General features: G+C 31.6%; 1 protein-coding gene across 1 annotated transcript; it reads left to right on the top strand.

The window, feature by feature from the left end:
* Window positions 1–2,493: 2,493 nt before the first annotated feature.
* Window positions 2,494–14,978, top strand: LOC111623764 (glycogenin-2-like). Its single transcript, XM_023366460.1, has 8 exons — window positions 2,494–2,580; window positions 9,758–9,935; window positions 10,761–11,876; window positions 11,945–12,119; window positions 12,190–12,352; window positions 12,427–12,550; window positions 14,194–14,371; window positions 14,447–14,978. Exons 2-8 carry the CDS (start codon window positions 9,925–9,927, stop codon window positions 14,834–14,836), a joined length of 2,157 nt encoding a protein of 718 aa, XP_023222228.1. The 5' UTR covers window positions 2,494–2,580; window positions 9,758–9,924; the 3' UTR covers window positions 14,837–14,978.
* The last annotated feature ends 625 nt before the right edge of the window (window positions 14,979–15,603 follow it).

Genomic DNA, 15,603 nt, shown 5'->3' with positions numbered 1-15,603 from the left:
ATAATACATCAATATAATATTCTACAATTAATAATTTTCATTCCAGTAACTAAGAAATTTTATTTCTTTTTAGTTTCGGGTTACTTTCTTTAATTATAATGAAACTATATGCATTGTTCTTACTAATTTTATGAATAAAATTTGATTTTTTTTTTTTTTTGCATTTTCTAAATTCTTTAGAAATCTTATTTAATATCCTTTCATCTGCTAATAGTTTCAATTGTAAATGAACTAGTTGAATTAATTCTTAAATCCTCAAGTTGTTATTTAGTTTAGATCTGTTGGATATACATTACAGCTATGCATTTAGTGAATTTGATAGATCTAAAGGTGAAATTTTAAATTCATCAAAGCTTAAAATAAATATGTAAATAGCAAGATTACTTCTCGGTTATTATTATTTTTTTAAACTATAGAATCTTAGAATGTATCGTTTATGAAATTAGAAAATAAGTGTGCTTGAAATGTTACAATTTTTTTTTTTGATTTATTACTAACAATACTCAATTTTGATAGGAAAAAATATATAGTTAAACTATTATATTGTTTATATACAATAAATTTATATTGTTAATTGCTACTAAATATGTAATATACAAGCTTTCTAAAATGATAGAAAATAAAGATTTTTTTTCTAAATAATAACAATTTGATGTTGTTGTTTAATATGTTTTCACTTATAAATTCTTCAAACAATTTAAAAAAGATATTTATAAGTTTGTCATTTTTAATTTTTTATCAGAAACACATTTAGTTAATTAGTTTCCATGATTTAGTTATGTGAATTAGTTGTCCAAACGTATTTTTCTAGAATTAATCCACAACATATTTTACAATTGTCAACATTTACTTATTTATTTTTTAATTTAGAAATAAATTTAAAAAATCAGAAGTGGTAATCATACACCAAACATAGAGTGTTAGAAGAAAACAGAGGTAAAGATGGAAAGGAATTTTGAGGCCAGTACAGACAATCCTCTGTTATCAGTAGAGTCATGATAATAATGATTATAAATAGATTTTGCGTTATCATTCTCATAATTTTCTGTTTATAACGACTATTTCTTTATTAGAGTCAAAGTAATAAATTGTTAACCTTAATTATAATAATAAATCTTTATATTCTTCCAATGAATTTTTTTCTTTAAAATCACGTTGAAAGTGTTAACTATTCATTGATTCAAAGAAATCCGGACGGGTCGAAAAATTTCCAGGAATTTTTCAGGGGTAGTCCGTCCGGATATGTCGGGCCTCGTTCCTCATCACCCGGCATCTCCATTGTGGGTCTGGCCGAACTTATAATGGGCTTGCTAAAAGAGGGCCTCTTAGTGCCCACGGGGCGAAAGAGCTGAAAAAGTCACGTGATCTCATAACAGTTTGTAATGCAAAATCGTACATTTACAAATTTATAGATACTGAATAATACTTAAATATTTGCTGTGAAGATCCGTCGGCATCGAGAAAATTTGCTCAAAAAAGGTTTTAAAAATAGTATCAACGCGTTTTAATTTGCATATTCGAACAATTTTTGTAAAGTTGTAAATAAACTTTTTGAGTATTACTAATTTAGTCTTCACAATGGTTAACTGAATCAACCGGGCCAAAGTCTATAAACGGTTTAAGGCCCGACATTCGGGCTTTAAATCGAGACCCAGACGTCATCCTTTCATGGCTAATAATAATGGCATTCAACAATTGTTACCACTATTCTACCCAAAACTTTGCTGCAACAGTACGCTTAGAGGGCTCCCGCACTTTCAAATTTCTAAGAAAATTTGATAATAGAATTTTTTGTTTGCTGCAATTGTTTGTATAGTGCGGTGATTCTCAACCACTGTGCCGCGAGATTTTTGAAGTGTGCCGCCACTGCAAATACCCATACTTAAGCGACATCAGACAAGTGGTTCAATTCTACCTACCAAGGGCGCGTTTGGAAATTGTAACTGGTGTTACCGGTAACTGCCGGTAGTTACCAAGGCGTTTAGAAAACGTGACCTAAATAACCAACTGCGTTTAAACATCACTGTTATGACGTCACAGTTTGTTATGTCCTGCAGTACTTAACGAAGTAACCGCGTGTGCCGCCAAATTTTTAAATTATTAACATACCGTGACGAAAAAAAAGGTTGAGAATCACTGGTCTAGCGCATAACTATATGCATTTAATGTTTGTAAATTATGTTTATTCGATTTAAAAAAAATTTTTTTGCAAACATTTTGGGGCCCTACTGATAACTTCTTCCCGAGGCCCCACAAACCTCCAGCTGGCCCTGGAACCACCCTACATATTAGAATGCCAATATTTTAAGCGCTTCATTAACTCATTTTACATATTAACAAATACATATGAATCGATGAAAGAAGACTTTTTATGAATTAAAATACAGTACTATGTATTTAAACACAAGCAAGTATTTCAATGAAATGACACGAGAGGGTGCAATATGAAGCCATGAGTTGATAATAGTTTAGTGTTTTTTTTTGTTTTGTTTTTTGTATAAAGTCTATCATCTTTATTGAGTGGAACCCGAAGGAGATTCACGATCCTTAAATTTTGTAAATTAATATTTTTCTCGAAATGTAAGTGAAAAATTCATTTTTAGTATTTCATTTAATTGAAATTTATTCAGAGGTTTGACTGCTTATAAATTTTCTTTGCTAATATATATATATATATTTTAAAGTCTTAGGAAATTATAAATAAATAAGTTTATTTGACTAGGATAAGTTGTCTATAGATGAAAGGATTATATTGCAAAATAAGTAAAATTTAAAAATAAATTACATTTAAAAAGAGGAAAGATTAATGGGAATGAGCTGCTAATATAATTATTTTACTTTATTTTATTTATATTACACTCTAGTAAATAGAGTAATTGTTGATTGAATTCTGTTTAAAATACTGTATATGCTATACATAATTCATATAAGTTACTCCAGTAATTCTATTGAATTTAATGAATAAAATTATATAAAATCGTTTTTAACGCGCAGGAAATAGAAAATAGTTTTAACAATAAGAAAACTAATTATATAAATTCGCATATTTTATAGTCATAAAAGTAAGGAAAATCTAATATGGTGTTCAATTTCCTATATAAGCATCGATCCTATATGTTATAATATCAATAAAATATAGATTTTTTTCGGGCGAATATAATAAATTTTTGTTTAAATGACTGACTAAATTATAGATTTATATAATTTATAAACTGTTTCCTGGAAGGAAAATTGTTAATAGATGACGTTTATAGTAATGGCGCTTCGTTAAGTCGAGCTATAAATCATAGAATTAAATCATCGTTTAAATTAGTTTAAATGATTCCAAATGTCTTTTAAACTTGGCCGGTACAATGGCGAGATGTTTGCCACAGAATATCATGGCTAAAAGTGACAATCGATTTACAAATTATTGGCATACAACACCTTGTTTTCGGTAGTTTTTGGCATCGGATACTTAAACTAGTCAGTACAACGATGTTCGAATTTTTGGCACCTTCGACAACCTACTAGACATTTTACGATAAGGATATCTAAACTTGGAGTTAGTATTTGATTTCCTTTGCATAAATTTTAGTTGTTACACTATAGTAAAAATCGCTAGCAGACCAAATACAATTTTATAATTAAAGAAGATTCTAATGAGAGAAATTTAGGGTCATTTCAGATATTAATAATAACTAGCAGGTGGGCCCGGCGTTGCTCGGGCAAAAGTAACGATAACTAAGATAAAGATTATTACGTTACAGTCAACCTTACCCGTTTTCACAGAATGCAAGAATTGGGTCCCCTTGTTTCCAGACTAATTAGAGAATTTTTAGATGGGTCTAAAAATATGTTCGATTTCCCGCAAAAACGAAAAAAACTGCATCTGCGTCTCGCACATCGCTTTCTCTTAACAATTCCATTGTTACGTAACACTTCCATTGTTGACACTTCCATTGTTACTTAAAACTTTTATTGTTACTTAACACTTCCATTGTTACTTAACACTTCCATTGTTACTTAACACTTCCATTGTTACTTAACACTTCCATTGTTACTTAACACTTCCATTGTTACTTAACACTTCCATTGTTACTTAACACTTCCATTGTTACTTAACACTTCCATTGTTACTTAACACTTCCATTGTTACTTAACACTTCCATTGTTACTTAACACTTCCATTGTTACTTAACACTTCCATTGTTACTTAACACTTCCATTGTTACTTAACACTTCCATTGTTACTTAACACTTCCATTGTTACTTAACACTTCCATTGTTACTTAACACTTCCATTGTTACTTAACACTTCCATTGTTACTTAACACTTCCATTGTTACTTAACACTTCCATTGTTACTTAACACTTCCATTGTTACTTAACACTTCCATTGTTACTTAACACTTCCATTGTTACTTAACACTTCCATTGTTACTTAACACTTCCATTGTTACTTAACACTTCCATTGTTACTTAACACTTCCATTGTTACTTAACACTTCCATTGTTACTTAACACTTCCATTGTTACTTAACACTTCCATTGTTACTTAACACTTCCATTGTTACTTAACACTTCCATTGTTACTTAACACTTCCATTGTTACTTAACACTTCCATTGTTACTTAACACTTCCATTGTTACTTAACACTTCCATTGTTACTTAACACTTCCATTGTTACTTAACACTTCCATTGTTACTTAGCACTTCCATTGTTACTTAACACTTCCATTGTTGATGGAAGTGTTAAGCCTTAATCCTGTCCCTCTCCCCCGTGGGGAGGAATTTCGAAAAATCCCTTCTTAGTGTGCGTTCTCCTAACGTACCCTAACTGTGTACCAAATTTCAACTTTCAACTCCTAACCGTTTGGGCTCGTATCCATAATGTATATAGAAGTTTTAATCCTGTCTCTCTCCCCCCGGGGGAAAATTTCGAAAAATCCCTTCTTAGTGTGCGTTTTCATGACGTACCCTATCTGTGTACCAAGTTTCAACTTTTAACTCCTAACCGTTTGGGCTCTGCGCTTATTATTATTATTATTATCATCAACCCGTCTCGATTATATATTAGATAATTTGATCGTAATAAAGATTATACATTGAAGAATGAGCAGTTGCAGATTGTTGACCGAGATTTGTATGACCAACATCCTGTTTTTACTAACTTGCGGGTTCAGTTAATGGAAAATAGAAAGCCTACAAGCTTTAACATGTAATCAATTTCATATATTATTATTTCTATTCATTATTTTGTATTTTTTCTCATTTTATATACACCATTGTGCAAAATAGCATGAAAATCATGTTTATTAATCAGAATTGAATTTTAATGTATTCCGGGTTTACTGCTTACATTACTTTTTTTCCTGTCCTGTGTGCACTAAGAGGACCAGTTTTCGTGCCCATCGTAGATTCGGCCAGACCCACAATAATGTGGTCAGTGAGAAACGGTGTCTGATATATCCTGGGCGGAGCCCGAAAAACTTCTGGCGTTTATCGACCTATCCGAATTCGTTCCTGGATCCCCTAGAGCGAAAGGCTGACACCTTAACCGCGCGGCTAGCCAACTATCGAAGTTACAACGATAATACTTTATAATTAAGAAAACTCGTAAAAATTATATTTCTGCTCTGATCATTTAATAATTCTATATTAGACTAAATAATTCAAATCATTTAATTATTTAGTCTAATAACCTATATTGTATTAAATGTAATATCATTATAAAAAAAGCTTGTCATAAATAACTTAAATATCATTAATTTTATATTTAGAGAGAAAGAAATTTAATTAATAGATAAATTTTAATTTCCCTTCCCCCTAAATCATACTCAGGTCAGACTCAGGGTTCCCACGCCTGAGTTTACCACCCAAATCTGGGTGTTTTGATTGTCATCTAGGTTGATAGTTTTTCACAAAATTATCTGTTCTTTCGGTAATTTTTAATTCTAAATCAATTTATTTTTATTGCATGTAAACAGAATAAAATTTAATACATTTAAATGCACAATATATTGAACAGGCGGAATGCAGTCTTTACTGCACAGCCTTTCGTGATTTGAGGCCGGATGCCCGAGCGGTCAAGGTGGCATCTTACCGCTCTGGTGTACCCAGGATCGAATCCGGACGACTCGATAAATCTCCAGGAATTATTCGGGGGTGGTCCGACCGGATATGTCGAGCCCCGGTCTCTCACCATCCGGCCGCCCCATTGTAGGCCTGGCCGAACTCATGATGGGCTTTCTAAAAGAGTGCCCATAAAAAGTAAACTTACGGAGAAAAAAGAAATAGAAAAGGCAGAGTTAACAATTGCTGCACTCATTTCTGAGCATAATATTCTATTCGCGCAATGTGATCATCTTATAGAAGCAGGTAAGAAAGCATTTCATGATAGCAATATTGCAAAACAAGTTAGACGAGGACGACTAAAGTGTCTTATCTTATACAAGATGACACGAAAAAAATATACATTTCTAACATATGCAGAAACAAAAGGTTTTCAATGATAATAGATGAAAGTACTGATATATCTATATCACAAGTTCTAGCTGTTGTTGTTTGATATTTTGATGTTGTAGATGTGTTACTTGACACATAATATATCGAAAATGGTACTTCAGAAGGGTTCCAGTCATTGCTAGAAAAGGATATACCATCAGTATTTATAATGGGATGTATTTGCCATTCTTTTTGCATTATGTGCTAATCATTCAGTTAAGATGGCTTTAATAATTCTAAATATGAGATTTTATATAACTTTATGACCAGTCTAACTATTCGGCAAACGTAGAAAGAATCTTCTCCCAAGTAAACCATATAAAAACAAAAGCCAAAAACTCTCTTAATATATATAACAATATCATTAACATTACGCTCTTCATAAGCAATTTAAAATCTTGTTTTAGTGATAATTAAGGTTGTGAAAAGAGACTTATTATTTTAATTATATATATAATAATCTCGATGACCATTTATTATATTTATTTATTGATGATGAAAGCAGAAAAATTCATTTATTTATGTTTTAGTATTAATTAATCAATTGAAAAGCTTTTGTTATTTTCTATCTACTTGCTAGTTGAATTAAGTAAAGTAAAATTGAACTTTTCTAATCCTAATTATTTGTAAAACACGTACAATTTAACTGATTACCTATGAAACATTATTAGCGAGCCATGGTAAGTTTACGGTTTAATTGTGATTTATATTCAATAAATTTACATTATGGATATCAGAATTGAAAAAAAAACTTAAAATTTTCAGGAAATTTGTCTGTCAGAAACTTTTATTCAGCATTTAACATTATTCAATGGAAAATCTATTAAATTAAGCTGAAAAATGCTTTCAACATTGATGTTAAAAATGAGAAATTGTCTTAAATATTGTCTTAAATGTGTAAAAATTTTAATATTTACAGTAGAGCGTCGTTTATCCGAATCAATTGGGGACTGTGGTTGTTCGGATAACTTATTTTTCGGATAACCGATTACATACGAAAAAATATATTAACCTATCCCGTCCTGAAATTTTTCTCCGTTGCGTGTCGCTTTGCGTTGGATTTTCGTCGATGTTAAGCCTAACGTAAACTTTTTAAAATAATAATCGTGGCAGTATCGTTAAAAATTATTTCTTTATTTTGTACAAACAAAATAAATATATTGAAAAATATAAAAACAATAAAAAATTATACTTCAGAAGTTAATTTAGCATGAGAAACGTAAAATATTTGAGTAGCCCAAGACATAGCCAAAGATTGCAGCGCCACAGCACTAACGAAAATTTAAATTTGCCAACTGGAATTCTTTCGGATAACCGACGTTTCGGATAACAGAATTTCGGATAAACGACGCTCTACTGTATTTAAAATTTTTTAAACAAATTCAATTTTATTTCGAATAATGAAAAAAATAATATATAATTTAAAAAGTAAAATAATAATAACAATAGAAAAAAACTAAATATAGATTAAAAGTTCAATGTAATTTTCACATAAACAAAACACAGAACCTTTGTTTTTTTTCAACCGTTTAGAAAATCTGTATACATTTTGATGGAATGACATAATAAAAATTACTACTTTAAATTGTTTTAATTCTCATAAAAATTAATTTTGAAGTCGAAAATAATTAACTTACAAGATCAAGAATAAAGTTTGAATAGATTTTTCTAATGCTATTTGCGAGTTTTTGGTAAGATAAAAACATTTTAAACCATTGTTTTGGATATTCTTCGTAACTTGTTAACGTATAAGAAGGAAAAAAAAAATGTATTATGCAATCGAAAATATTACTCAGCAATTCAACATGTTATGTTTATTATTTGGAAATCTTTAAAAATGTAGGTCAACACATCAACATACGTAAAGAACAATCTCACAGGAAAATAGAATTTACGTCTAAAGAGGAAATTTTCATAAAAATCCTTATCACGAGAAGTATTTCTTTCAATTGTTATATTACAATATTTTCTTTTAAATAATACTAAATATTTAAATATTTTCAAACTCGATTAATGATTAATATTTTTATTGCTATAAATCTCTTTACGTTCTAGTATAATACAAAAAAATATTCAATTGTCAATGAAAATACAGGGCTGCGTGTTCTGTTTGAAAACTATACTAAGCATTTAAACTGTGATTAAAGAATGTTTAATAAATCCTACGCGTTTTGGAAATATTTAAAATTAATAATATTTAAATTGAGGAAGCAACGAAAATATAGTAAAATCGTTTCTTCGTATTCTCGTTTTATTTGCTAGATATTAATCTTAATACTAAATACCTTTCCGCAAAATAATTTTTAACAATTCAAATTCATTTTCTTATATAGTAGTTGCTTGTATGACAAGTCTTTATTGAAGAGATCTCGGTTGAAGTTTTAGGGATTATAACGGATTCTCTTCTGAAGATGGTTTTATTCGATTAAGGCAATTGAGACACGTGGGCGATTTGCCGAGGGAGAATGCCTTCCGGAAGGACTTTAGTGGAAAATTGACTCCTATTTAGGCCGGGAAACCCGGAAAATTCCACGTGGCCAGTCTGTTGGCGAGACGCGAACCCACGACCAACTCCCGTTCGGTGGTTTTATCCACTCCTCCACTAGTAGATCCTCTTCTGAAGAACTTCACACTGAATTTCAATCTTAATTTGCTTAAACTCGGACATCTTTATGCATAAAAACCTTACTTACTGTTATTTTCTCATCTATAAAATTACTTTTCTTGGAAATCAAACGAAATTACATTGAAATCTTCCGTTTTTAAATTCACAGAATATACGGTGCACTATACAAGAAAGCCAAGGAAGTTCTTTAGCGTATATGAAGAGAAGAAGAATACATAAATACATTAATTATATGAATATATAAGTTGGTAATTTATGGTGCAAACACTCTATTCTTAATCAGTTTACTCTTGAAATTTCATTCCATTTTGATGTTTCCTAGATTGAGTATCTCGGTGCGGTATACCTAGTTCACTCTTCCCATTCTTTTTTCTACCCATCTGTGAATCAACTGCATTTGTTAGTAGGCCTATATAAATGGAAAATTAAATGCTACAAATGAAAAAATATCATTCCAATTAATTATTAAGCAAACTTTTTTATTTTAATCTTTTATTCAGTATTAAAAATCCGAATTTAAAATTTATTATTTAATAAACTTGTCAGCAGCTCTTAATTTTTCAAGTAAAATTGAGAAAATACAAATTGTGTTTTTAGAGAAATTTTTAATAATTTAAAATTATTATTTAAATTTTACTCACTAGGTGGCTTTTCATCCCTTGATAATCCAAAAAAAAATCTGCTCAAGTGATAAGCTATTCGAAAAGCATGTTCTTCGATAGGTATAGAGGAATACTCTGACTTGCGAAACGTAGATATAAATCTTATGTAAAGAATTTCGACAGTTTATCTGCCCTAGAAGAATTTGAAAATGGAAAGAAAGTGAGTTGTTTATTTATTTTTTTCATTTTAAAACAATTATTAACCCGAAAATAAACTTTAAATAGCTCCCATTACATCTTGCGTGTTTCGCATGTAAATTAAGATCATTTGCATGTAGAAAAATGGTATTTTTCTATTCTTATAGTGTTGTTGATTACATGAATTTTATATTGTAAAGTTTAATTTATTAATTGTTAATTTTGTTTCGAACGTATTGAAAAGAGCGTGTTTGTTTTTCAGCCCACTTTTTAGAGTGCGAACTCCGAACGTGTCAAGGTCGCTTCCCTCTAGGCGTTGAATTAATCGCGATAATCTAGAGGTCAACCGAATTAGATAAGATGTTTTCAGTGACTGAGTTGTTTTTGATTAAAAACTAAGATACGAAATTGTTAAATTTTACGTTCTTTCACTGATTTAATTTCATTTCCGGATTGGGGGATGGACCGTCGATGTTTTGCGCTGTAAAAAAGTGGAAGTTCTGATAACGAAAATCGGATAAAACTTTTTCCCTTTCATTCAGAAAACACTACGCCTTCTGACGTTATAGATAAATTTCTAAAGATAAAACTATTCGAAATTAAAATGTAATTGTATCGTAGATAAATGAAGTATGCTATTAGTAATAAAACTGTCGTACTTTAAAGCTTCTATATGTACACATTTTAAGATTCTGGTCACGAGTTTGAATTGCGAAATTTGCGCCATGTAACCACCAAACTATAGAGTATATATATATATTTTTAATTGTAATTTTTTAAAAATTTATTTATCCAATAATTAAAAAAATTGTAAGCTTTTTCTTAAATCTCTTTTTCATCTTTTTAGAGAATCGAAAAGTCGCCGTTCTGAGTTTTGCCCTTCTTGCTCTCGAGTGATGATGTCCTACGTTAATACAATGCAGGATTTTCTAGATAAAGTGGTTGAAGAAATAGAGTGCAACACTCCACCTCGGCGAGACGCTGTCCCAGCGAGGACATTAATCCGGGACCTATCTGACGTAAGAAGACGTCTCCCTTTGCGTAGAGGTCAAACTTCTAGGGCGGAGTCTACGTTAACCGAAACGACAGAGTTGAAAAGTGAAACAAAAAATGTAGTTTGCGAAGGTAGCAACGATCTTCCAAAATCCCAATATTTAATAAAGGATAAACAAATACCGGATCATACTCAAGAACAAGTTAAGCCGCCTTATTCATTCGAATCCCCAATAAAACACACACAAAAACAAGAATATGCAGAAATTTCAAGAAGTGACTCTCACGTACAGAATCAGTTTCGACCTTCGGAAGCTTATAAATCAAGCCCAGAATTACAAAATAAGCAAAATGAATACGATATTCCATCTCCCTCAATAGATCAGAAATACGAAATCAATTTTCAGAGTCACATTCCTAGTGAAAAATATCAAAACGAAATTAAATCAGCGGAGTTAGATAACACACTACCAGTTGCAAATAGTCAGAGTTCTGAAATCTTGCAACAGTCAGATGAAATCACAAATTTAATGCAAAATATTAAAGATACAAAACAAGATATTCGGTATTCTCCAACAACTGAATATCAGAAACAGCATCAAGAGGAATCTACCGATATTCAAATTTATTCTGTTGAGGATGGTCACGCTCACACCTCGGATGATGGCAGTCGGTACCCTTCGTCCGTTAAAGAAATGCCTCATTTTGAACCATCGTCGCCCGAAGTGCCTCATATCGAACCACCCTCACCCGAAGTGCCATTACCACCGACGTGGGTTGAAAATATGCTAAACATATGCGATATTCCGTTAATAATACCACCGGAATACGAAAGAGAAGCTTACGTGACAATGGCAACGAATAATCTAACGGCTATTGGCGCTATGGTATTGGGAAATTCTTTGAGATTATCTAACACCTCCAGAACTTTAGCCGTCCTTATAGCGGACGAAGTAACTGATGAATTGAGGTGAGTTGCATATTATTATGGATAATTTCGCTGATTGCAAAATACTTACGGCCTATTTTTTTTAATAGGAATGTGTTGGCATCTGTGTTTCACGTAGTTCAACGTATTTCTTCTCTAGAACCCATGGGTAGCACCAAATTAGCTTTACTAGAGCAACCAGAATTGGGTATTACATATTCAAAATTGCTTGTTTGGCGATTGACGCTGTTTGATAAATGCGTGTTTTTATCGCCAGATACTTTAGTATGGATTTTTATTAACTCATTGTTATATAAATATAAGTATCAATGTTTAATACTTTTTTTCCTTTCAGGTTATTCAAAATTGTGACGAGTTGTTCGAAAGAAATGAAATATCCGCCGTACCAGATATTGGTTGGCCGGATTGTTTTAATACCGCAGTTTTCGTCTTTACTCCATCAGACGAAACTTTTTGGAATCTAGTCAGTTTTGCAGAAACAAAAGGCAGCTTCGATGGTAAAAAATACTTTAATAAGTGTTAAAATGTGTGTTTTAAATGCAAAGTTTAATATTTTCTATTTTTAATGAAGGTGGAGATCAGGGTCTGCTTAACATGTACTTCAGAACTTGGTCGCTAGATCTCCATAAACGTTTACCATTTATCTACAATCTCATGGCGAATGTTAGTTACACCTATGGTCCCGCTTTTGTAAAGTAAGTTGAGATTTCAATGCTTAGTTTTTGATGCGCATCATTTTAAAACGATGCATTACTATGCATCTGATGCATTGTTTGATTTTTGTCGTATTGATGATTGTTTCATTTCCGATCGGCTTTAAATCCTAAAATTGGTTGTAACTTATACTATTAAATACTATCTAAATTAAATCTTGAAGACTAGCCTCAATTCTTCAGTGATTGTTGCCAAAAAATATGCTTGATTAATGCATTCATCAGTTGCTAAATAATAATGAAGGTCAAGAAATCAGTTTCTAGATACATCGAAATGTAAGAGCACCAGGCTGGAGAATGTTTGAGAAAATGTACTAAAATGAACATGATTAAAAATCAATGCTTACCTAATCGGCCAGATTTTAATGTTCGAAAAGTCATCTAATCACCTATACCAAGGGCTTCTAAAGTAATCTGTATACGCCCTCAGAAGTCGACTGTATAAGGTTTATAAAGATTAGTTCAATGAGTTGTGTACTGTATATGACAGTGTGAAAATTTACATACATAGTAATATTTTCTATGAGAAAGGTGTGTAGATTAATACTTTAATTTTTGCTAATTCAGCTATTAATAGACGGATAAAATGTTAAAAGAATCCTTGGTGTAACGACAGTCAGTTTGGGGATCCCGTGATCTATATACTGTACAGTGTAGACCGGTGGTGCAGATCGGGCCAAATTGCGAATAAGGCATAGGTAGGTAGGCCATAAATATTTTTGTAACTTTCATATAGACCAAAAGTACTTCTATTATGTATACGTTGTGCCATATATGTTCCCAAATTGATAGCCTCGATAATCTTCTAATTGATGGAAAAAGAATGTAATCTAATTTGGAGCAAACGAATAACTTAACATAAGCAAATGGCGGTTAATGACTGCCCTGTGTCGTCGAACATGAGGATACAGGTGTGGGAGCAAGAACAACTACCCCTCAAATTTAGGAAAAACAATGGAGAAATTCGCGCCAAACGAAGAAAAATCAAAGCAAAAGGATTAAAATATTAAATGTTTTAATTACAAAATATTTTAGGCTCGGATGTCAAAGTTCGATGCTACGAGCGTATAAGGATGCTTTAGTTAAATTGATATGACCGAAATTCTACACCAAGTTAATAACATATGTTGTTGTTTTGCATTACATTATTATATCAGTAAAATCTAAAATTACGTAACTACGATGTAAACGAAGAATAATCGGCATATAAAAAAGAATTAAGCCATGGCAACATGTTCAATTTTAATGGATTGAGTTTCAGTTTTGAATCAATATCCGGAGAAAAATTTAATCCAATTCTTGACACGCTATTGACATTTTAAGTATAAAATGTTAAGATGTGTTTTTAATTACAAAAAAGATTATGAAAATTGCTATAACGTGTGATTTTTAATATACTTAAGCTGATTAGATGGATTTTGTTAATTTTAGAGTAATCTATTAAGATTTTTTTTCAATGTTTTAACGTTACTTCTAAATTAGAAGAGTTCTAATTTTTATCTATGTCCAAATTTATTTCTTCATTGAATTACTAGTTTTAATAATTTTAAACCTGCAATTAAATTAGCCTGCAACTTGCATATTCGCTTTCTTACATAAACGATTTACACAATTGTAACTTACAGATTTGGAGGTAATGCCAAAGTAGTTCATTTCTTTGGAACAACCAAACCGTGGAACGTCCAGTTTAATGTCGTAACGGGTCAATTAGCACCTTTCAGTGGAGTTCACCCAACTTTCTCCTCTTACGTTCAATATTGGCTGACAATCTTTGCGCGATGTGTTTTACCACTTTTCTCGCAAGTAAGTTAACTTTTTCTTTTTACTACAGAGTTTTAAAAGCTTCGTCAATTTAATCAACTTTTTAAAATCTTACAGGACGTTCAAGAATATTCGACATCGAATAATTACGTGAATGCGTTAGACTTGGCGAGAATCGTGGCCGGTTCGAATGATGCAGTTTTCTCCTTTTCTCCTCCGTCTTTCAGGCGTTACTTAGATTCTTCGGAACCAGTTTCCTTTCCGTCCGAAAAAGTACAAAATACAGTTTTGGTTCGCGTGGATGAGGAGGAATCCAGTTCGGAATCTGAAGAGGAATTACCCACGATAGAGAAATCCGAAGAGGAAACGAAAGACGAGAGTTTGAATGATTACAATAGAATGTTAGCTTGGGAACAAGGAAGGATGGATTATTTAGGTCACGATAGTTCGGATAATGTCTTGAAGAGGTTGGATCATGCCATTAGAAAAGGGGATAGATCGTCTTAGATATTTTTGTATTTATTGCCGTTTTAAATATTTGTTAGTTCTTAATTTATAGCGGACGATCTTTTTATCGGTCCAATTGTTGATTTTTGGCTTAAATTTAACATCCGGAATTCATTTGAATAAAAGTATTTTGAACTGCTTAGTACTGTCTTGGTTAATTTTCAAAATTTTAAGGATTTTCGCCATTCGCGTTTCGGTTCAATTCTTAATCTTAACTCGTGCTTCATAAAACCTCATAAAATTCCGAACCTTAAGAAAAAATGTAAATAATTACTGCTGAATTAACTTTTCTTCGTTATTCATTTTGAGTAACCACACGCGCTCAGATTGCAATCAAACGTAAACTTTAGCAAACAATGTACGCCATGTCATGTACTAGTGAAAAACTTGCTGGGAAAACTACGTAAAAAATTTATAAAAATATATACAAATTCACCATTTATTTTGATACAATGATTTATGGTTATAACTTGCGAATGTTGATGGAATTCTTTATTTTACCCTCTCCGTCTAGTGCGCACTAAAAGAACCTTTTCATGTCCAACGCGTGCGTTATTTTATTCCTTCATAAAACTCCGCGCGAACGGCATCCGTTTAAAATTTTCTACTGAATTCCTTCCTATATTTCGGCCAGAATGAGAGCCATAGGATGGCAAAAACAGCCAATTCTAATTTTTCTCTCTAAAAACGCGCATTTTCAAATCAGATTTCTTTATCACGATACTATCGATAGTTCGGACGCTGCCATTTTTTTTTCCACTATCGTT

This window comes from Centruroides sculpturatus, unplaced genomic scaffold, assembly GCF_000671375.1.
Source record: "Centruroides sculpturatus isolate CEXI.00-Female unplaced genomic scaffold, Cexi_2.0 scaffold120, whole genome shotgun sequence".
In the NCBI taxonomy this organism is placed as follows: Eukaryota; Metazoa; Arthropoda; class Arachnida; order Scorpiones; family Buthidae; genus Centruroides; species Centruroides sculpturatus.
Note: the sequence above shows the minus strand (reverse complement) of the source record. Positions and strands in the feature narration are given on the sequence as shown.

What these genes read in the sequence shown, in the direction of transcription:
- LOC111623764 (XM_023366460.1), top strand. An exon ending in TTTTATCGCCAGATACTTTA is followed by an intron (nt 12,120 to 12,189) that starts GTATGGATTTTT and finishes TTTTCCTTTCAG; the next exon opens with GTTATTCAAAATTGTGACGA. An exon ending in TTTTACCACTTTTCTCGCAA is followed by an intron (nt 14,372 to 14,446) that starts GTAAGTTAACTT and finishes AAAATCTTACAG; the next exon opens with GACGTTCAAGAATATTCGAC.